The sequence below is a fragment of the Crocodylus porosus genome, unplaced genomic scaffold (genome assembly GCF_001723895.1).
Source record: "Crocodylus porosus isolate Cpor-Errol unplaced genomic scaffold, CroPor_comp1, whole genome shotgun sequence".
Taxonomy (NCBI): Eukaryota; Metazoa; Chordata; order Crocodylia; family Crocodylidae; genus Crocodylus; species Crocodylus porosus.
The window spans coordinates 1,650,953-1,674,665 of NW_017728949.1; the positions used below are offsets into that span (position 1 = coordinate 1,650,953).

At 44.2% G+C, this 23,713-nt stretch overlaps 2 protein-coding genes across 2 annotated transcripts; both read right to left on the minus strand.

The window, feature by feature from the left end:
- Positions 1-2,235: 2,235 nt before the first annotated feature.
- RDM1 (RAD52 motif containing 1) lies at positions 2,236-13,597 on the minus strand. Its single transcript, XM_019554568.1, has 7 exons — positions 13,473-13,597; positions 10,733-10,912; positions 9,250-9,372; positions 8,229-8,391; positions 6,645-6,743; positions 5,495-5,583; positions 2,236-3,259 (listed from the first exon to the last, which is right to left on the minus strand). Exons 1-7 carry the CDS (start codon positions 13,554-13,556, stop codon positions 3,170-3,172), a joined length of 828 nt encoding a protein of 275 aa, XP_019410113.1. The 5' UTR covers positions 13,557-13,597; the 3' UTR covers positions 2,236-3,169.
- A 3,324-nt stretch (positions 13,598-16,921) lies between these two features.
- On the minus strand, positions 16,922-22,579 carry LOC109322439 (somatotropin). Its single transcript, XM_019553497.1, has 5 exons — positions 22,570-22,579; positions 21,673-21,836; positions 21,095-21,211; positions 19,044-19,205; positions 16,922-17,156 (listed from the first exon to the last, which is right to left on the minus strand). Exons 1-5 carry the CDS (start codon positions 22,577-22,579, stop codon positions 16,956-16,958), a joined length of 654 nt encoding a protein of 217 aa, XP_019409042.1. The 3' UTR covers positions 16,922-16,955.
- Between the last annotated feature and the right edge of the window lie 1,134 nt (positions 22,580-23,713).

A 23,713-nucleotide genomic window follows, 5' to 3' on the forward strand; every position in this document is an offset into this window, starting at 1 on the left:
TCTAAATAGATTAAGAGGGTTCCGATTTGATTCAGAGAGATTAAAGGGTCCTCCGATTCGATTCAGAGATTCAGCCACTGGATCGGGCTGAATCGAATCAGGGACCAAAGCTCTGCATAACTCTAGTAGGGAGGTTGTTTTGTTATTATACAGTTCTTCTCTGCATCTGCCACATATTGCATTGAAGACTATCAAATTAATACATTTTTCTAAAATCATGCAGCCTCTTCACCATAACATAATAAAATGTGTGTGGCAAAATCACTGTAGGAATAGACAAAACTCAAGAACTTGCCAGTGCCACTGCCAAATGAGTGATTCTTCCAGGTGCTCTTTATATAGAGTCTTTTGTGAGACTGTTAAAGCTTCCATTAGGCTAGAATTCCCAACACACCTTGCACAGAAGGTAAGGAAATTGAAAACAATTCTCCATCAAAGGAATCTTGCTTCAAACTTTTGAATAGGTGGCCATTAACAATGGACCACTGCAATAAGACATTCGTAGGTGAATGCAACAACAGCACAAGCCAGAAGAAATATCTCCAAGATGAAAAATGTCACGAAACTGAAGCACAACCATAAACTTCCTGTGTTGACATGCGATTCCATTTCAGCTTTTCGGTGGGCATTGCACTGAAGTGACAGTACAACAGAGGAGAAAAGAAGTATTAAGTTTCCTGGAAAAATGAATTAGCAGACATCTGTAGAGAAATATTCCAAGGAGTACATGTAGATTTACAGTTTGTTGTAAAAAATGATCAAAATATGAAGTAATATCAAAACTGTAGAGTTTCTTGATGGGATTTTGAAAAAGCTTTTTATTTTGCACACTTTACTTTTCTGTTGTTTACCTAGATTCAACTCTTTTGCTTAATGTGATGTCTGGCAGACACTATGTCACATTTTGGTTTTTCTCCTTGGTTTGCTGGTGCTTCACGCCCATGGAACACATAGGGAGCAAGCCTGTCTGGATGAATGGGAGTGCAAGGGCTGAGCATTGGGGTAGTCCTATGCATGTTTGTGAATGGATGTTAGGATATGTTAGAGGGAGAGAAGGAAAATGAACTCAGAGCTGAATTTCCTGAGTTTTTGATTTCCTTCTGGATTCAGAGCCTTCAGGGCCAACTCAAACCAGGTTTGCAAGCTTCTTTACAACTATAAGGGCTAGAAATATTCTTTTTAACAAATGACAGCTCAGATTCTCATATGCATCTGCACTTAAAAATAAAAGTAATCAATACTGCAAGAGAGGACAGCAATGGAGGTTCCGAATGAAAGGTCATGCCATAAGAAGGCCGGCAGCCTTCAAAATGATTTTATTCTATTTCGACTTAACAAATACATTTCCCAGAGCAAAAGTGACTGAGCAGGAGTTTAATAGTTAGCAGAACTCTAGAGACCCTCATAGTTTCAAATGTAAATGAAGAACTTGAACACCAAAGGATCCTAAAGTGCAACTGGACACTATCTGACATGGGAAGAATGGCTCGAGCGTAGGGAAGTGGGAGTTCTACCAACTCGACTCCTTGTGTTAAAAAACAGGCAGAGCTTATAAAGGAGGCCTTAAATGAGGAAGGAAATGGAGTGATACTACACCTTATATTCTCCCCAATACCACAGTATTTCCAACATGAATAACATAAAAGAGGAACTTCTAAGTGAACTACAATCTCTCCTTTAGAAAGGCATCCCATCTTCATTTAAAAACTCCAAGTAGTGAAGAATTTACCACATCCTCTAAGAAGTTTGTTAAAATGGTTAATTGCCTCCAGTTTTTAAAAGTTGCATTTTATTTTCAATTTGAATTCTTCTAACTTCATATTCCAGCCTTTGGCTCCTGCGATGCCTTCACCTGCTAGATTAAAGAGCAGGCCGATCGATGTCAGGCATTTTCTTGTTCGTCTGCCATGATGATTACGATTAAGTTTCATCTCCATTATTTCTCTAGCCCCTTAAATCCTGAATGTGGGGAGATATGCTTTCCACACTTCAAATACATTTTTAAGACTGCTCCGAACTGCTCCTCCAAGTTTTCAACAGCCTTTTTCAAGTGTGGGTGTCAAAGGCATCTGACAGAGGGTTTACGATGAGCGTATGATTCTTTTGGAGTACTTGTAACAACACTGAACAAAGGCTAATTTATGTCACATTGGAAGCCTCGCTGTGCAATTTAACACAAAACTTATGCTTTCTAAATTAAAAAGAACAACCTTTGTCGTACATTATTAGAATGTCATTAGAATGTTAGGTTTATTAGAAGGGGGAGTGACCACAAAGAAATAGTTTTTACATGGCAACTCCCTGGTTTGCGAGATTGGTTTAGGGTTGGGATTATTTTGTTACACCATGTTTGTTTTAATGGGATTTTTCTTTTTGGGTAAGTAAATTCTGCAACTATTTCCTGTAGCTAAGCCATGCAGTCAATGATTCTGAGAAGGATCGCATCTTTTATTTTTCAGTAAGTGCCATGAAAATCTGTAATGTTGTCTAAATTATAATGCTGCATCTTGGCTGAGTTGGACATAGAGTTAACCCTGGAAGTTGGCAGCGAGATGTTTGTCTTCCCCAAGAGCAACATACATCTGTCTGCCACTATTTCAACAACATATTTATTGCCCATTACCACCACTGGAAATTCAGATAAAAAAATAAAGCATTGCATACATGTGGTATCTGCTCTTTCAGAGCTTTATACTTACATTCCTGAGCAGAAATCTGGAATAGTACAACCGAGGTTGGCAACTTGTGGGCTGGATCCAGCCTACAAAGTGATTGGATCCAACTTGTGGCAGCTTGGGAGATCAGCGGCACACAGCTTGGTCCAGGGCATACTATTTCTTGGCCTTACACCATGCTGCTGATCCTCTCCACAGTGCAACCCTCTGCCTATAGGCACTGTTGTAACGCACTGTTTACAGTCACCACTGAATTAAGCCCTTCCCACTGCTGCTGGGGACAGGAAACAGTGACTCATGGCATAGATACCAACAGGGGCTGGGACACAGTTGAAAGGAGTGGTGGTCTGTGGTGGTTGTAGGGAGTAGCAGACCATGATGATGGTTGGGTTGTAAGTGGCTAATCTGCCACTTTAAGAAGTTGCCAACACCTGCTCTAAACTTTCCAGAATATTCATAAAGATGAAGCTGCATTGATTAGATTGGCATCTCCCTTAGAGTAGGTGTGCTTCATCTAAACTGAGCTCACACGCAAATTCTTCATCCTCTTCATGGTTAAGATGTTCCAAGGACAAGTCATTGACCTGGGAAGACATATCAAAGAGTCCATCAGTTATCCTGGTCCATATTTTACTTTCTTAATCATATCCTGGATATACAAAATATGGTAAATTATTTTAAATACATAGAAGAAAAAAAACTGCTCTAGCCTGTAACTGTATCAGTACAGGAACGTGTGTATTTGTGCATTATGACAACAATCAACTCCACTGGTCTGGGTAGGTAGTACTGTTGTTCATTTCTGCAACTGACTACATCCATAAGCTGTATTGTGATAGGTAAAGGTAACTGCACTGTCATGCATTAGCAGGTTCATCACAAGCAGATCTAAGGAGGTGATGCTTCCCCTCTATCTGGCACTGGTGAGGCCGCAGGTGGAGTACTGCGTCCAGTTTTGGGCACCACACTTCAAGAGGGAGGTAGATAACCTTGATAGGGTCCAGAGGAGGGACACTTGTATGGTTAAGGGTGTGCAGGTAAGGTCCTACGAGGAGAGACTGAGGGACCTGGATCTCCTCAGCCTCTGCAAGAGAAGGCCAAGAGGTGATCTTGTGGCTGTCTATAAATTCATTGGCAGGGGGTGGCAGGAAGGGAGGGAGGAGGGTGCAGCAAGGAATAGGAGATATTATGTTTACCAGAGCGCTCCTCGAGGTAACTAGGAACAATGGCCACAAACTGACAGAGGGCAGATTTAGATCAGACATCAGGAAGAACTTCTTCACGGTAAGGGTGACCAGGCTCTGGAATGGGCTCCCAAGGGTGGTGGTGCTCTTCCCCACCTTGGAGGTCTTTAAGAGGAGACTGGAGAAGCACCTGACTGGGCTCATCTGACCCCAGCACTCTTTTCTACCCAGGGCAGGGTGTTAGACTCTACTGAGGTCCCTTCCGACCCTAAAAATCTATGAAAACAAAGATGCTCTCAATCTCAACAAAGTCTCTCTTGTCCCAAATTACCCATTTGTCACTTGTCAGTTATCTTTATTAACTGACTTACTGGCCTTAGTGATATACGTCTTCTTGTGTGAGTGACAATTTGTTGGTTTAAATCCTGCACCACTACTAAAAGAACAAGATGTCTAATGGGAGAGAGGGGAAAAAGGTGGTTTTGTGATTAAATACATGACTGGGAAAGATTCTGTTCCTGTCTTTACCACCAACCTTTTTTATGACCTTAAAGTAAATTTAAACTGTGAGCTTAAGAACAGTTCGGAAAAGAAAAAACAAGAATCTACAAAGTATGAGAAATATTTTTTTTCCTCGACAAACTGATAAAACAAAAAGTAAGGTAATTCTGCAGCAGCAGGCTCTATAAATACATTAGTCAGCTCACCCATAAACCCCCCCACCTTTGAATGCTGTCATTATGAAAGGAGAATGTCTGCCTCCGTGACTCAAAATCAGCAAGTGGTCTAATGTATCAGGAGGTCCACATACACTGCTGGGCATGCTGTGCAATACTTAAACAAGTTGTGGAGTAAACACATATCAACAGATCTGAAGTGGTACATGCATTGCAAAGAATAACACTGCCCTGAGAGCAGCTTTCCTTACCAAAGATGTTCCAAATGAGCAAGGTTACTCAATCCTTATTAAGGGCAAGACAAATACAAAATTATGGGTTTAAAAATCCAGCTGTTTGAGTCCAAAGATAGAAAAAAAGTCAGGATGTTTTGATTTGGATTTTTTTTTAAATTATTATTATTACTATTTTTTTTTTTTTACTTTCAAACTTATAAAACTCACAAGTAATTAAAGAGGTTTCAGTCAATCTTTTATAAGGAGCCACCTTTGGGTTACCTATATACAGCGTTCATCCCCAAAGGAGAATGTTATTTATTTGAAAACCACAAAAAATTGCATTTTGAATTAAAAGACTTTACTGGTCTGAACTAGAGTTTTCAATCCAATGTAATCTTACAGGAACTGAGGGTCTGAGCTCTGTTACGTTATATTTCTGAGGATCCTGATAATATGGTTGAGAACAAGTCCTTTAATTCGATCCCTCCCATGCTCCCTGTACTATTTAAAATAAATACATAAAGATATCCAAAGCAAATGAAGTTTTAAAATCTCAGCATACTGTAATGTTAGGCACTAACTGCTATTTGGGGGGAAAAAAAAAATTACACGCAACTGCATTGTAGGACTTGGCAACAGCATAAAATTAAAATGACAAAGGCTTAGGAGTAAGAAATGCACCAGCAAGATCTATCTGACATCTATACTACTTGATAAAGCAAAACCACCTCTCTGTTTACCTGAGTAAGTCCCTTCAGCTCTTCTTCTGTTAAAGAGTCAATGGATTCCTCTTGGCCAGAATTATACTCCACAGCCACCTTACCATCCTCTGAAACAAATATGCAATGCAAAAACTAGGAAGGTTAATACTGACATTAATACTCCATGCAATGAATGTATGGTGCTTCCAGACTCTCTGAACTGTATTATTTTTTTCATAACTGCATGCAGAGCAAAGTGTTTAGGTCAAATGGAATGATTATGATGGAATTGGTAGCAATGTTATTATTTTCACAATTGTCCAGGGAGACATGAGGTTTATAATTCATCCCAGTATGACCTTGAGCAAGTTGCTTACGGCAAAGATTTAAACAGTGATTCAATAGACTAAATTTATCTCTAAAAAAATGTATCCACAGTCTCTCTTGCCCAGACTTTTAGAGATATTTAGAAACCTAAAAATGAAAGCAGGTGTGTAAGCGCATTTGAAAAATATCTCCCTAGCTGCCCAAGTACATCTTCAGACACGCTGTCACCTTTAAAACAACAAGAGGCATCTGAGAACCTATGACTGAAACCTCAAGAGCTTTGAGAACTAGAGAGCAGGTATCAGCAACTTCTAGCTAAACAAGGAGCAAGGTTTTGTAATTGCAACTATAAAAGAAGCTCCAGAGATTGAGAGCCCTGGGTAACAAATGGTACAATATTGAATAAAATAGTCATGCACAGACCAGACACAACAGCAATTTAAACCAGCAAAAAAAACCCAGCACACACCAGAATGTGAGTTAATACTGCTATTAGAACCTTTTCTTGTTCCATTCTTTCGTATGTTCAAATTTAGAATTTTAACAATGCATTAGTATCAACTGTTGCCTTTTAGAGATTTCATGTTTTTCAACATTTGGCTGCTTCAGTTTCTCCATTTATACACAAAACCTATTTTTTTCTTTAAAACAGACATATTTTCTTTTCATTCAACTAGCTTGAATGATTGAACAATTTGGTTCGAACTTTGTGTGCACAAACACAAATTTAATTTGGGGCTGAGACCAAACACGAGAGAATAATTTATAACAGAAGTTGATACCCACTAATGTAACAGCTGAAACACAAATGTACTTGGACAAAATCCCCAGATATTTTGTAAACATATGAAAAAGGGCTCACCTAAAACAATGAGAAGTAACTTCTGAAATGCGTTAGACAAAGCTTTCCCAACTGAAAGTTTCTGAACTCTTCTGGTTTTCGTGACAAACTCAAGAGAATCTAAAACCAGCATAGTAGTGTATTAGTTTAAAAGATCACAGACTACACACCTGCAAGTAAAATAGACACACAGTACAGTCAAGAGTTACCTGCACAATTAAATTCCAACTGGGTTAGCAGAAGGGATGAACCTGCCTTTAGCAGGAGACGGGACTAAATGATCTTCTAAAGTCCTCTCCAGCCCTTTCTGACGACCCTATGAGCACATGCACACATGTATGCTTTTAAAAGCACCCGGTGCTGCATCACACATTTGTATAAATGGTGAAATGTGCATCAGTGCTGAGAAAATGGGGGGCGGTGCACTTTTGAACTAAAACACGTGGAAGGTGTTTTAGTTTCAAAGTGCACCACCACCATTCTCTTAGTCCTGACCTGTATTTCACCGTTTATAAAAATGTATGCTGGGCACGTCAGTTCGCATACTATGCAGACTTGATTAATCGAGTCTGTTCCGACACACTGGATTTCCGGCATGTTGGAGCACATAAACATACGTGTATAAATGCCCTATGATCTCTTCTGCTAACCCAGTGGTGTCAAACTCATCCACCCCCATGGGCGGAGCAAACAGCAGGACCAATATGCCTGCTGGCTCTGGAACTTGAAGCTCTGGCATCTGGTCCAGGTACTGGAATTTGACAGTGGCAGTCTCAATTGCTATAGCTCCTGGAGCTGCAGGAGCCATGGCTTTACCCACCACCAAATTTCTGGCCCCTTGAGCCAGATGACATGGCTCTGTGCCATACACCTAGCCCACAGGGCTCCCTATGGGTCCAGAAATTTGGCAACAGGACAAGCATCAGCAGCCTTAATTGTTGTAGCTCTGAGAGCCATAGCAATTAATGCTGCCACTGCCCACCATGCTGCCAAGTTTCTGGATCCAAAGGGAGCCCGACGGGCCAAATGACACAGCTCTGTAGGCTGTATCTTGGTCACCCCTGTGCTAACCAAACACTTGCATTACTCCTTAATATTCTGGTAAGAAGACTACCTAGTAAAGTGGTTCTCCAAGATTTTAGGACACTGTCAAACCTCAGAATCTCTCACAGATACCCACTTACTCTGATCATCACTTAAAAGGTGAGGGAGGGTAGAAAAGGCATGTTGCAATCCATGGGCCACTTACATTGGCTAATCACTGAAGTGGGACTTGAAAGGATGGGAAGCAAGAGACACGCATGAAGAAAAACAGGGAGGAGAGTGTGGGGAGGAAGAGCAGGGAGGGAAAAAGAAAGTGGCAACAGTCCCATAATCATGATACCATGCTGTCTTTGCTAGGAATATGTAGTTATGCAAGAGGGCTGCTGAGACAGCCACAATGGAGACTCCTGAATTCATCCAAAAAGAAAAAAGAAAAAAAAAAAAAAGAAAAAAAAAATCAAATAACCTTGCAGAATCTGAATGCCTTTACAATTACAGCGGAGGAAAAGCTGAAGTAAATGACTATTGCTAACAGTGACCAAACTGCATATGAAAACCTACCTTGGCTGTTTTCTAAGTGAGCTTCAGCCAGACCAATTCCTCTGGTACAAATCCCATGGTTGGGCAGCATTACTTCTAAAGCACACAAATATTTCAGGCATTGCTTTTGTGACAACCCTCCCAGCTCCTCATACTCTTCATCAAAGCCAGAAATATTTTGCAGCTGTTAGGATAAGAGTTTACATATTGTTACAGATGGAACTTGATGCAATTTTTGGCACGTTTATCAACACTGGGATAATCCTCAGCCATCTTTGTGATGGATACAGTAGTGATGGAGAAGGCAACTGTGGAGGGTGCTGGGCTAAGGGGCAGTTATTTTATGAAGAGGTGCTATGATCAATGTTAAAATGCAGAACAGACAGTGCAACAGAATTCTCTTTCTACAGTAATCAGTTGTTCAGAGAGCTGGAAAGTGATATGGAGCATAGGAAAGTAGCTTGCTCTGCAGAAGAGATGTGGTTTATAAAGTGAGACACGGCAAGGACAGGTATAAGTGAGGAAAAAGAAGGGATTCAGAGATTTTTAAGGAAGATCATTATCACCATTATCACAATTCCAGCCCAGGGGCTCCTGCAGTGGAGGAAATAATTCTTCCCTACAGTGGGAGTAAATATTATCAAGCTAAGTGACCTGTGTAGAACCCGAACAAGGGTGTCCACCCTCTTTATGTTATTTCAAAACAATCCTGTGATCACCATCTCTGTCCACCAGGTTAGCAATATCAGAGTTGTCTTTGACTTCCCATGTCACATCCAGCCTGTCACTAAATCTTTGTGCTTCGTTCTTCAAAGCAGTCTGAAAGTCTGATGCCCATGTGCTCTGTGGCCAAACTTTGCCTTGACAGCAATCTCCTCCTCTTTGGCTTTCCCAAAACCATACATTTTGTCCAAAATGCAACTGCTGAGGTTATATTTACAGCCTGATGATCACTATACTATTCTGAATCTACCAAAATTAAGAACAGAGGACACAAACAGGAGAAAGGGGAGAACGAAAGAATGTAAGAAAGGTTTCTTACCGTAATAATCCTACTGGACCAGCCATTAAAGCCAAGGTAGTAATTGGCTAATTCCTGGCACTTGTGGCTACTCAGAGGAAGAACTTGTTGCTGAAGTACTTTCTGTTTGGTGCAAATGCAAACCTGTCCAGGGGAGAAGAGCCTGAGGTGAGACTGACTTTGTAAGCAGGAAGCTGTAAGTATTCACTTGAGGAAATGTCTTTCAGGTTCCAAATAACCAAGGTCTGTAAGAATCCAGTATCCCATTGCAAAAATAGCACTGGTGACTCTGGGAATAAAAGGCTCATGATATTTCTCTCCGTGTTCCTCATTTACTTAGTAAGCTTCTTTCTAGATCACCATTGCCCTATCTAAGGTTCCAGGAGACAGACGCCCATGGTGCTCCACTTAGAGAAAGCAATGGCTCCAGGTGAGGAGGAAGTGATACCTGTTTAACAAATGCTCAAGTATCCTGGCAGGAAATGCTCTAGAACAGTGGTGCTCCACCTTCTTCCCTGGGAGACCAGCTAGGCAGTGCCCGGTCTGCCTGTGGGCCAGATCTCACTTGTAGTCTCAATCTGACTGTCAGGGCGAGTGCAGCAGGCACTATCCAGCAGCACAGAGGGGGACAGGGGCAACCCAACCCTGCAGGGGGATGGCAGTATGGCCTGACCCCAACCCAGTCTTGAGGGGGTGGGAAAAAACGACGGAATTGGTATTGGCCCAGTCACAACCCAGGCCTGATCCAACCATGGGGGAAGACGGTGTGGCCCAGCCCCAATCCAGACAGAGGAAGGAAGCAGGTGCAGCCTGGCTCTAACTAGCTACGCAGGGCTTGGGATTTGGGAATTTGGCCATATAAATGGCCACCACTGCCAAATTTTTTGGCCCACAGAGAACCCCAAGGGGCAGATGCAATGGCTCTGCAGACTGCCTTTGACCCATGGGCTAGAGGTTGAGTACCCTTGCTCTAGAAAGCAGAAGTGTATTTACTGAGAGTTCTGCAAGGTCAGCAAAATTCTGAATAAGGTCAATAAGGTTCAAGGGTTGAAGGTCTGGGGCTCTCACCCTCAAACAGCAATGCCACCATAGTCACTCCCATATCCTTATGCCAGCACCACTATGGAGGCATATATGGCCCTGTGCTTCCCCAACCTTTTTGACAGAGATTCTATACATGGTGCAAAATGGTCTTGACTTAGAATATAGTAAAATCCTATGGTGCATTTTGCTTTTTATCCTAAAGACTTAATACAAAGGAACCATGTGGGTATGATGGGAGTCAAATAACAGTGTTTCTTAAATTAACACAAATTCACATGGGATAGAAATATATACACTACTCTGCTGGCTGGTCTCTAAACATGGATCATAGAAGGTTCAGGGTACAAGACAGGACAGAATTGAACACTGATTTCCCCCCCCAACCCTTAATGAGATACTATCCCATTCTTAATCACTGCATAGCCCATAATGGAAATACAGACTGTTTCACTTTAATTACCTTTAAGGGAGATTTCTGAAATAATCTTTGCTTGTTGCATGCCTGTTGGGCTCTGCTGGCATCTCTGGCTGAATAGAACTTGACAATGGCATAACACCCAGGCTGTGCTATAGCAGCATTTTTGTGGACTCGAACCGAGTAGAGCAGCCCAAATTCAGAAAATGCTGAGTACAAAGAATGCTGAGAGAGAAAAAGAAACAAGCCCTTTGAAAAATGAAAATTCATGCTCTGAAGACTGAGCTGCAGCTATGAGGAACTATACTCAGGTCTACCACACAAGCCCCAATCATATAAAAAGATAGGGAGGACTCTGCAATAAATTCCCGAGTAATTAGCATGATGCATCTGCCTAAACCGAATGCTTGAGCTATTATTTCTTGCCCTATTCACAGGAATTGTGTGATTAAAAAAGGCCTCAGATCCACTTATTCCAATGTCCCATCTCCAACAGCTCCCAGCATCAGTTGTTTCAGAGGGAAGGATGAGAAACTCCCTAGAAACAATGTGAGATAATCTGCCCCTGAGGATACTTCATCCTAGTCCCAAAGAGTCAGATTAGTTTAATCCCTAAAACATGAGGTTTTCTAATCCTTGCACCTAGCATTAACTAAGTTAACTCAGGATATTCTTGTTATCCTTAGAAAAATCCAAATCCCTTTTGAATCTTGCCATACTCTTGCCTTAAATGACATTATTATTCATATCAAGTTCTACCTAACTCTGTGAATAAGTCTTATAGACATTTTTGGGGCTCCCTATGGAACTGGATACTTCTCAATGTGAGCAGCATGTCAAAACATATCCCAAGTTGATTAGAAAGCTCTCTGCAGAGAACAGAGTACTACACCAGTTAATGAGGATATTATGTGATCTATTTTTACAGACAGCAGTATAATCTGTGCCTCATGTGATACATGCAGCTCACTAGACCTAAATCCTGTATGTAATGCCCCCATTTTTGCAGTATGGCAGTGCTGAAGTCAGAGATGCATGATTGTGCCTGTGGCAGGTACAAACACATTTAAAAAACCCCCCAAACTAGAGCATGCACCTGAATTACACAGACTTACTTCCAAAGCTTCTGCAATCTACCTTGTCACTCACAATATTAGCATCCTCCCTCATGGAGGCTATGATCCAAAATGTAAAAACTGATTTTTTTTTTTTTGTACCAAAGGCCATAAAACTCTCCCATCTTCTTTCTTGATTGCTGCAACCTCCTCTGAAATCTCCCCAGTAACCATATTGTTTCTTCTATGACATCTAGAAAGGCTCCTTGCTTCTTACTCTGACTATAACAGTTTCCCCCTTTCATCTCTTTTTCCTTCACTCCTCCCATTTTCATACACATCAGATTCAACTTCCAGCGTCACCTTGAAGGTTCTCCACAACCCCTACCATTTTCAAACATGTTTCTTTCTTATATTTGCACTGTTTCACAAACATGCTACCCATTTGCCTGCTTGTCCCACAAACCTCTCCCTGCTTTTTTTCCTGACACATCCCATAAGCACAGAACGCGCTTCTCAAATATCCTTCACTCTCACTTCCATTGTGACACTTTCAAGAGCAGCCAGCTAATAAGGGCTGGGGAGTGGAGCAGCTGGCCACATTTAGTAGTGGTATCCAAACTATTTGGGCCACCAGACAACCATTAACCTTGGTAATTTCATTACAAAGTAATAGGCAGGCAAACTTAATGGGTTTGCAGATCAGCTTGGAAAGCAGGGCTACGGGGTATTAAAAAAATACTTCCAAATGATTGAGAGTCATCATGACTGTGGCTGTATTTTCGTCTCCCTTTCCCCACATACTGTTCTTTTGAAAGGTTTGTAAAAAATGCACTCAGCAGAGAGGCTTTTCTATGGAAAAACTTCTTTACTGTCCGAGCCCCCAAGGCCTGGGGCAGACTCCCCAAGAAGTGGTGCAAGCACCTGCTCTGGACTCTCTTAAGAAGCATCTGGATGCTTATCTTGCTGGGATCCATTGACCCTGGCAGACTGCCTGCCCCTGTTGCAGGGGGCTGGACCTGATGATCTCCCGAGGTCCCTTCTAGCCCTAACGTCTATGAAGATGGTTGCAGAGTCAGCTGCTGAGCGTGGCAATGGCAGCACCACGATGGAGACAGCTGCACTGAGATTTAAGAGGGCTATAAAACCTGGCTCTGGAGCCTCAGAATTTGGCATCGGGATACGGCGCTGTCAGGGGTGAGCGAGTGTTTAATATAAGCCCTAGGCTTGTCTGTTTTGAAAGTGCCTGACCGTTTCCAAAACGTCCCTCCCTCTAAAACAAGTGCCTCTCCTCACCCATTTCTTTCCAGCCCACACCAAACACACATCCCGGCAGCACCTCTCTTCTTGGCTTCCCAGCACGTTTCTACGCACGAAAGACATGGGCTTCAATTCTCCTCTGAAACATCAGCCTGGCTGTTTCGCTCAGTGAAGCACCAACTCTCCTGGGCTCCACACTCAACCCCACAGCAGACCTCATCCCACCCTGGGCCAGAGCAAGGCGCTGGGGGAGCAGCTCCATCAACCCTTCACGCGGTCACCCGCAGCGTCGTTTCTGCATTCTGGCATTCCTCAACCTTGTGGGTCATTTCAAATCTGGGGCGCAGAAATGATCCATAAAGTTGAGGAATGAGGGTCAATCCCCAAAGGCAGGCAGGGGCTGGGACTAGGGGGCCTTGTCTGTAAGGGCAGCAGGGGCTCCGGCAAGACAGCGGAGGAGCCGGTCTCACCTCGGCCGCGGCCGGCTCCAGCCCGCACAGCAGCAGCATCTTGCTGCTTTCGGCAGGAACCCGGAAGTCCAGCGCCTCCGCCATTGCCCGGCCGCAGCTCCTGCGCGCCTCGGGCGGGATCGGTATCGCCCCGCCCCCTGCTGGCGTCACCCCTCAGAGCCGCCCCACCCTGGCCCGCCCCGCCCCCTGCTTGGCGTCGCCCCCTCAGCCGCCCCGCCTCCTGCTCGGCGTCGCGGCCCTCGGAGCTGCCCAGCCCGCGCGAGCAGGAGGCGGCGGCCCGGAGGCCCTCGGTCTTGACCTGGGCTCTCGGTATCACACCCCAGCACCCGCACCTCCTCCTCTTCCCCCTTTTGAGTCGGGAGTCCTGACCCACCACAACTGGAAAGCACCTGCCCGGCAGCGCTTTTAGGCGGGGGGCGCACCTGCAATCCTTTTCTAGTCCAGGTCTAAGGAGGTTTATTGTAATCTTCCTCATCCCTTCTCAACTCCTCATCCTACGGGTGTTTGTTCAGGATCGTCTTTTTCATAGTCTTGGCAAGGTTCTTTGGGTAGATGCAACATCTTTTATGAGACCAACTGAGTGGTTGGAACAAAGGCTTTTTGCAAGCTTTCAGACACAAGTGCTCTTGAGGCATAGGGAGCCTCTGCTGGGCCAAGATTCCCAAGGAAATAAAAGATATCATTGGTGACTCATTGGCAGCATAGGCAGATTGGCAGCGCACCCCCTGCAAAAGCACCACTGATGCTGCTGGTGGCACCTGTGGGCAGTTGCCACTTGCCACCCCCTCTTCCCCCCGCCCCACTGCCAGCACCTCCAGTGGCATCTGTAGGTGGTCGCTGACTGCCAGTCGGCGCTTACCCCACCACGGCTGCCATGGCCACATGCAGGAGCTCCCTGCTCACTGCCACCACACCCCCGCCACTTGTTGAAGCCTGCAAGTGGTCACCCTGCCCCACCAGGCAGGTAGGGGAGAGCACCAACTCCCTTGGAAGCCCATTCCAAACTTTGGCCACCCTTACCGTGAAGAAGTTTTTCCTGAGATCTAGTCTAAATCTGCTCTCTGTCAGTTTGGGACCATTGCTCCTTGTTACCCCAAGAAGCACCCTGGGGTATCTCTGATCCCTTGCTGCGTCCCCCTAATGAATTTGTAGGCGGCCACAAGATCAACTCTCGGCCTCCTGCGGAGGCTGAAGAGGTCCAGGTCCCTCAGTCTCCCCTCATGGGGCTCATCCTGTAAACCCTTAACCCTGTGCTTTTAATAGTCTTGGTGTTCTACCAGTCAGGCTAGCCTTTGTTCTGCCTTCTTGTCTATCACACCCTGGCAGATTGTTTTCAACTCATTCCAATTACGTTTTTGGTTCAAGCTTCAACTGAATAAAACCAGCCCTAGGCCCCAGCATGGTAGTAAAATGTCTAATTTCTGTTTAACTGGAGAAAAATGTGATGATGCGCCTTACCATCTGCACCTCCCTTTTCAAAATTCTAGATCTGCCCAAAGCAATCAGGGCGCGTGGACAGAAGTGATATCTTTTATTAGACCAACAAGATTTTTGCAAAAAAAAAAAAAAAAATTTTTTAATTGCAAGCATTCGGGCACAAACACCCTTCATCAGGCATCAGAGAAAAGATTGTAAAAGTTCTCCTGGGTAGAAATGAAAGTTCGTATTTCATAGGATTTCACAGAGGAGTCAATGGATGGAAAATACCCTCTGGGCAGTAGTTCTTAGCTGGCAAGGAGTCTCAGCTCTCCGGTGAGGCTGTGAGGATACAAATTACTTTAGACAAAGGCAGGAGCAGGATCTCAGGTTTCAGGTGGTCCAAGTTGCTTCCTGCTTTGGAATATAAAGAGTTCATTGCAAAAATGAAATCTGCCCACGCATCCCAGGGACTGAGCACAGAGCACACTGACAACACAGTGTTGTCTTCTAATCCGGCAGTCCTCAACCTTGTGGGTCATGACCCAGAAATGGGTCGCAAGAATATAGTGCTATGGCAAGGGAGTTTGGCACCTAGGGCAAAGCCTGCAGTGGCAGCCTGTCCTTGCCCCAACCCATGGGGTAGCCCTCCCCATACTTGCCCGGGAGAATATGCAGCTGCGGAAGCTGCTCTCCCCCTGTCCCCACGCCCCCCAAACAAGCCCCTTGCAGCTCTGTCTCGCGCCCTGCCCTGGCTGGGCAACGCCTGTTGGCATCCCTTCGCTTTGGCGCCCAGGGTGATTGCCCTGCTTGCCACTCCTTTGCTATGGCACTGCAAGAATATATGAAAGGGTCACAAACAAACTTTAAAAATGGATCAATAAACTTAAAAATGGATTCTCCTTTAAAGAAAAACATGGGAAACCATGGCTTTTCCCTTGTAGACTGGCAGAGTTCCAGCCTGCAAGGGACTGCTTGCCCCCCACCACACACACATGCCCCACATGCTGGAGGTGGTGGGCGGCGGGTCCAGAGTGGTCATCAAATGGGTCCTGGTACAAAAAGAGGTTGAGAACCAGTGTTGTAACCCTCAGGCCCTGGTCTGCTCCCTCCTCTCTCATCCTGGCTTGTTCCATGCCATTAGAGAGACATTCTCACCTCCTCAGCCATCTGCCTGGCTTGTCAAGTCATGGCTATGAGTTGCAGTGTGCAAATGAGGGATTTTTTAGTTATGACTGACCTGAAAAATGTGTACCCCCCACCACACACACATACACACACACTTCAGACTGACTCAGGACTCAGAATGACTTTGGGGGGTTGTTTTTTGGTTTGCCAAAAATGACTTCGTTTGAGAACTAGTGAAATGCTTCAGTCAACCTGAAAGAAAGTGGTTTGTCTCCTTCTCTTGTCTTTTTCCCCAACTTTTTTTTCAAATCAGTTTTAAGCAAAGTTCTAAACTAGAGGCCTTTTGAAACGAAAAAGCAAAATGTCTCATTTAAAATAATATTCAAAACAAAATGCCCAGGCTTTTAAAAAATGGCCCAAATATTTGTGGACTCAACAACTAGTTTCTAGCACCCTGAAACTGTGTTTTTGGTGAATAATTTATCTGTCTAGAATACTTCTCCCCAGTGAAGTCTTTCTACATCAACAGCCCCTACATCAACTGGAAACACGAGCATTGTTGTTTGCAGTGGGGTGACTAGCGCCTTGGAGCAGTGGTTTCACGGAGATCTGGTAGAATATGTTTAATTAGCTGACTTCTCTACAAGGCATCACAGTAAGTGAGTTTATTTAACAGTGAAAAAACCAAGGACAATGTTGGGTTTGTAGCTTGTTTATTCTCTGTAGGCAAAAATATTTTTTTTTTTTTTTTTTTTTTTTACAAAGACTGGGGAACATTATTATGCAGTCCCCCTGGACACCACAGCTATGAAAGACAACTTTGCTCACAAAATCATGATCCTCTGTTTTTTTTCTGAATGAAGGCATGACAGAGGCATAAGCATGCTAAACTCACCATGCATTTGTGTACAGGACTAAAAGAAGAAATAATTTCTTCTATTAAATACTGCAGTTGCTCTCACCAAAGCGTCGACACTTTATCACTTTCAGGTAGGTTTCCACCTTGTGAAGGTCTTTCTTGAAGCAGGACAAGAGACCGTAGTTTTTTAACAAGGCATCTTCATTTCGGAGATTTATGTCAAATTTCTCATATGTGGGTTTGAGGATTTGAGGACCTCGATGGCTTCCATCTTCCAACTCCTGCAAAGACATGCTAGCCTAAATGAGAGGAAATGGCTCTGGGGAAGGCATATCAAAACCCTTCAGGCCTGGGACCATGGAAATGATTGCCAAGGCAGAAGCACAAGTGAGTGAAACCCATTGCCCAGCCCCTGCACTCCCAAAGAAGGGCTTTCACAGAGAGAGAAAACCACGGGCAGCATTCAGACAGAGAAGGAGTGGGTTTAGCAAATCTGTGTGGGTGCCCTTGGGAGTTTCCACTGGCCGATGAGATGGAGTGTGCTGGTGAGAGGAGCTGCTATCAAATCCAGGCTGGCTCATCAGGTATAAGAACAAGACAGGCAGGTAAGGGAGAGAAGCAGAGGGTAGCAGGTAGTTCTGGGGTGAGCTGGGGTTTAAGGTGACTGGGGCAGAGGAGATCAGGTGGGAATGGGAGGTGGGGGATAGAACAGCAGATGATCCTGGGAGTAGATGGGCTATAGAGAGGTGGGATATACATCTAATTTATGTATGCATATTTCACCCTATCCAGGAGGCTCAGAGCCTTTTATATAAGTGGCTTCATATGAATTTTACTCACTGTGCACAGGATGGGAACTTCTATTTCTGGATTCCCCGTAGATCCTTACTTACTACTCCCTCTATTCCTGCTCTTTTCCATTGCCTAACCTTGTTTGCTTTTTTTAAGCTGCAAGCACATGTGTTTAAAATCAGTGGTTCCCAACCCTTTCTAGACTGTGACCCCATGTTACAGCAAAAAATATGCCAGGACGCTTCTCCTATGTAGCATTTAATAAGGTCTTTGCCACCTTCCTGATGTTGGATGCATTTTAGAATACAGACACATACATTTATAAATGCAAGTTCAGCAAGTTATATGTGTGAAAATATGGTGGTACAGTGATTTAAGCACATCATCTTGCTATGATTCCAGAGGCATGACTTTGAGCCCTGCTCCAGACTAGAGCTAAAGTCTCTAGCCAAACTAGTTGTAAACAGGCATCTAGTAATTTAGGATAGGGAATGAAAGACAGCTGACATGATGCTAGCTCCCTCATCACTCCCTTGTGTGCCCTTAGCTATGCAAACTGACTTGTCTTAATTATGACTGACTGAGAGACAGCAAGGCTCTGGCAGATCTTTGACTTTTTGCATTATCTTGGGACACTGATCTATGTATATACTCATAAACAGTAAACTATTGTCTGCAAGAATGGAGCTGAATGGAGCACTGGGGTGAGAGACAATGGTAAGAGGTCAAATGTGCCTATGTTGCACATAAAATGGGATGGGGACTAGCAATGGATTTCAGGAACAGAGCTGGTCAAAATACTGGATTAAGGCAATTATGGAACTGGTGAAATAATCTCTACTCTGCTAAAAAAAACTTTGCACTTCTAATAGAGAAAGCTTTAACTAATGATCAAACATTCTGGATTTTGAGCAAAAATCTCTCCAGGCTACAAGACTCCTGGTGCTTCCCCTTGGAAAGCCTTATGCACCAACTGAAACACCAAATAAAACTTCTTGTTCCATATCATGCCTTGTACTTTTCTCATCAGCAAAGTATCAGAATGCCTTCCCATAATGTATTAAGCAATAGAACTAACGTCTATTACATATTTATTCTTTCATTCTTCACCCAAATGTATAAGTGTGTGCAGTGGTGTTTTATTGTGGTATTTTTAAAATAATAATGTATAATTCACACACCAATTCTTATTGGTTCATGCTAGAGGTAAAAAATGCATGCCTTGCACTTGTAGAGAGAGTGTGTAAGGTTTTGATGGCTCCTAGTTCCTGTGGAAGGAAATTCCACCATCTGAGAATGACCCCAATAAAAGCTTTGTCTCCGGGTATCCAAGAAAGCCATGTTGTTCTGTACCCGTGTTACATGCTGCAACTCACCCTCATCAAAGCCTGAATACCTTCTTCTAAATCCCTCAATTTCTCATAGACTCTGTCTGAGGTGCCAAAAACAAGGCTGTTGGTGAACACCCTGCTAAGGAATTGTACTGGGTTTAACCAGGACTGGATGAGGACCAGAGAAAATCGAAGAAGCTCCATGTCCTGAAATGAAAAACAAAGAATCGGGGTCATCAATCAGGATAGGTTTAGATTAGATATCAGGAAAAACTTATCTCCAGCACATTTTAACAACCCTTGCAGCAGCAGGATACTACCTGCTGTTGTCCCCCTGCTTGACCTATGACAGGTTTGGGTGTGTTGTATTGGGTGTGTTGACTGTAGTTTAAGGGTGCTGTTACAGGCTACCTTTAAACTACTTTAAATGTGTGGAACATTAGGTGCTGTTAAAGTTCAAACGGTTTCGGAGTTATCACAGGGTAAGGCTTAATGCCTGAACAACTCTGACTTGCTGCTAGGGGGCATGGCAAGCAGAGGCATGGCCAGGAGTCAGGACTCTATCCCTCCTTTGGGAGCAGAGACCCAAGCACAGTGAGAGCATGAACCTGGGAAAGCATGCCTTGTTGGGCCTCATGGTTTCCCTGCCTGAAGGCTCCACTCTTAGTGCACAGTCACTGGGGGGTTAACTGTGGCAACAGCATGGACCCTGAATAAGTATGCCTCTCCATACTCCATGCTCTCACCATGCTCCATACTAGGTAGCCCTTTCCCCTCTACCCCCAGAAGTGTGGAAAGCTGGTGAGGGGAGCTGTGCTTCCCCATCAAATTCTCCTGGCTGAGAGAGAGCTGGCTGGATGTGGGATAAAGACTTAGCCCTCTCAGGGGGGGACTGTCTACTTGGCCCCTAGCCCAAGGGCCTGAGTTGGGTCTCCTAGGATCCTTGGAACCAGCAGCATGGCGCTGGGGTCATGGGCTGGGGTCATACCCAGTGGGGGCAGATGCGGGTCTTATTTTAGGCCAGTACCACCTGCCGGGCAGCATTGCTTGGGGGGGTGGAAAGTCTGTCGGGGTAGAGGGGCTGGTAACTGTGCATCCCAGGATGCAAGATGACTGCAGATAGGTTGCTTTATCTCCATGGAGTAGACCAGGAGTTGCCAATCAAGGGTACCCTGGGTGTACTTGGGAAGGTCACCACCCCATGCCACCACCTCCCAGGAGCAGGGCCAGGGGGAGGAGAAGGGAAGGGCAGTGGCACTCCTCTGCTAGCCACAAAGGTGCCACCCATCTGGTTGGAAGGGGGTGAGGGGAAGAAGCTTGCACACGACCACCACCACCCATCACCCTGCGCTGCTGCCACTCCACATCTGGCGACGGGGGGTACACTTATTAAAAAAGTTTGAAAACCCCTGGTGTAGACTAACAATGCCCTAGCTCAAGCTAGGTACAATGGTTCAAAGATAACTGTTGCCTGCCACGGCATAACTTTAAGATGCTTAGAGGATACTTAGCACAGTTTAACACCCTTTAATGTGTAGATGCTCCCATTTCAAATGCCTTTACAATGCTTAAAGGTAGCCTGTAACACCACCCTTAGTAATAGGTTAGGCTAGGATTTGTATGAGGTTGTTTGGATAGGGATGAGCCTCCTCTGGCAGGGGGCTGGACTAGGTGACCTCTAAAGGTCCCTTCCAACCCTATTTTTCTATGATGCTATGATTACTCTTCTGGGAGGACACCTGATATAATTCATGCTCTGAAAAGTCCACAGGACAAAAAATGAGCACAAGGGGACATCTTGGTCTGTATATCTTGGTTTGATCATCCATGAGAAAGTCAGAACCCTCCCCCTTAACATGAGGCACAGCATTGCAATTAGCATGGTCTTCAGTGGAGAGTGCCTTTGAAGACTTCCTTCAGTGGTTCAGCTTGTTCCTCCAGATGTCTCCCCTTCAGGTACCAAACTGCTTAGAGCCCATGAGGTGATACAATGTATGCCTCAAGGATCTACTTTAACAATCACTGGACATGATAAACCTACATGATATAAGAGAAGCATCAGAAGCAGCTCTTCTTGCTGCCTTGCGATAACTTACTGATTTCTGCTGGGCATCGTCTTTTCCTGTGGGAGCAGGGATGGTTTCTGAATAACAAAATGCCGACTGGGAATTTTTGTTGGAATGCCTCTGCTCCTCCGGAATATAGGAACGTTCCTGGAAAAATATGCCAAACTCACGGAGAACTGCTGTTTCCAGAGCACTGTTTCTAGGGGCTAAACACATTCCTATTCCAGCCTGCCTAAGTCCCTGAAAAACTGCCAACACAAAAGGGGAATGGGTCTTCCTCCTCCTTGGGGCATTTTGTCTCAGGGTGAAGAGGATGACATATTACAAAAAGTACATCAGTTAATGGTTTTCCAAGGCCTTGAGCAGGGAGGAAAAGGATTACATTTAGGTGGCCAAGATGACTGAGCTGTCTTATAGTGGAATATTGGCTAGCTTTCACTATTAAGTAGGTAGCAAAATGAAATAAAATGGCTGGCAGGTGGGAAATACAGTATAGCCTTTGATGAGCAGAGCATTTGCAGCTCACTTTGTTACCAAAGCTAAAGATCTTCCTCTGGCTAAGCCTGAGCTAGGGCCTAAGGCATAACACAAATATTTGTGCTACTTACAAACTCTTTGTAGGTCTCTGCAGCCAGGAGGTGAAGGTGCTGGGCTCTCAGGACAGCATTTGCAAACAAATTGGAGAGGGGCATGGCAGGGAAGGTTGCTGCCTGTTTAGGCCACTGCAGCCCCAAGATGATTGCAACAAAGAAGAGAGGAGAAAACCATGACCCTGCAAAAAAGGGAGGTGGCATCAGTAACCCTCAGGCTGTGGCCTAATTGTTCTCAGGGACCAAAAAGCTACAGTAAATCCCTTTCCATCCTCCTCCATCTTTCCATTAGAAGACCTTGGACCACATTCTGCTAGAGAAGTAGCCTATGGGCAGCTAATGACTGATTCCTCGGGGTATTTTAACATGCTCAGGGGGCGGGGGAAGGGTTGCTTTCATTAGAGAGCTGCTGTAATTAAAGCACCTAGAACATCCTATGTATCAGTGTCCTCGTGCTTCAAAATAGTGGTGGGGTGCTTTATCTAAAGCTCATTGAATGAGCTTTAGTTAAAGCACCCCTGCCACCATTTTCAAACACAGGGATGCTGATACACAAGACACAGAGGCTGGTTGGAGTGTGCTAATTAGCATGCTTCAGCAGTCAGTTTAATTAAGTCTGCTCCAATGTTACAGCAGCCTCCTGGCACATCTACAGGCACCCTGGATTTTAAGACCAGAAAAAGACCATTATGAACATCTGATCTGACTCTTGCCAAGTCCAGGCCAGACTATTTCACTCGGGGTTCCTGCATCAAGCCCAGAACTGATGGAGCTAGAGAAGACATTTCTTAAAGAAAAACATTCAGTCTTAACATAAAGACTAACAGGAGGGAGAGCTGACCCACTCCCTAAGCGAATTATTTCATTGGCTAATTAAATTATCCAGCTTGAATTTGTCTGGCTTCAGCTTCCAACCTTGGATCATGTTCTACTTTTGAAGGCTAGATTAAAAAGTCAACTGCTATCAAAAAATCTGAACCTTAAGTTGGTATTAATAAATAGTGATCCTGTCACCTCCTAACTGCTTCTCAGATAAACTAAACAAATTGAGCTTCTTTCATCTACCTGCAACGGGAAGGATTTTCAGACCTAGAATCACCCCCATAGCTCTTTTCTGAGCTCTAGTCTGCACAATCATTGTACTTACCAAGAGATAAATAATATGACAAGCAACATGCAGGTAAAGGGCCAAAGGACAGATCTTGCCAGTTCCATACCTTCTTAAGATTCTCACATGTATATTCTACCTCTGCTCTCTTTCTCTGACTTGTTCTGACTGCTGTGCACATTCTTTTCTACAGTTGCTGACCTGAAGTGCCCTCTTCTTTCTCCAGAAATCACCAGGCTGTCTTCAAAGGGCACACAGCATCATTGTCCCTAACTTACAGATGGAAAATTGAAATTTTGGGAGATGAACATTAACATTTTGACAGGTAGAAGCCAAATGCAAAGCACTTTAGAGATAGTGAATGCATACAGCTCCCACTGATATCAATGGGCACACTCAACATCTCTGAAATCCATGCTACTTCTTTAGGTGCCTGAATGTGGATTTACAGAAACTAACTTAAGACAAGGAGATTTGAAAATATTGATCTTCACCTCTGTGCTCCGGTCTCCATCCACAAGATAGAAAACAGAATGAAGATGCTTACCCAGCTTCTAAAAGGGTCCGTGAGGTTTGGTTTATATTCATGCAATGCTTTAAAACATATAAACTTCTCTATAATTATAATAGGTGGAAGCAGCAGTTTGGATGTGTACTGAATTCTCTGATCAGGAATCACAATATACTCACAGGGTCCAGTGGAGATATATTCCCACACATACAGCCAAGTAAATACTTACCTCTTCTTCCCTGTAGGTGCAGAAATAAAATTGATCTCTTCCCCACCTCTGACTGCCCAATGCAAGCAAAAATAATGTGTAAGACCCAAAGGAGTAACAGAGCAGCATCATGCCCTGGGCAACTTCAGCACATGGAGCAACACTGGCTGCTGTGCTATTGGCAGTGGCTATTTTTGTACCTTCCCCTCAAAGATAGTATATGGGGCTTTGA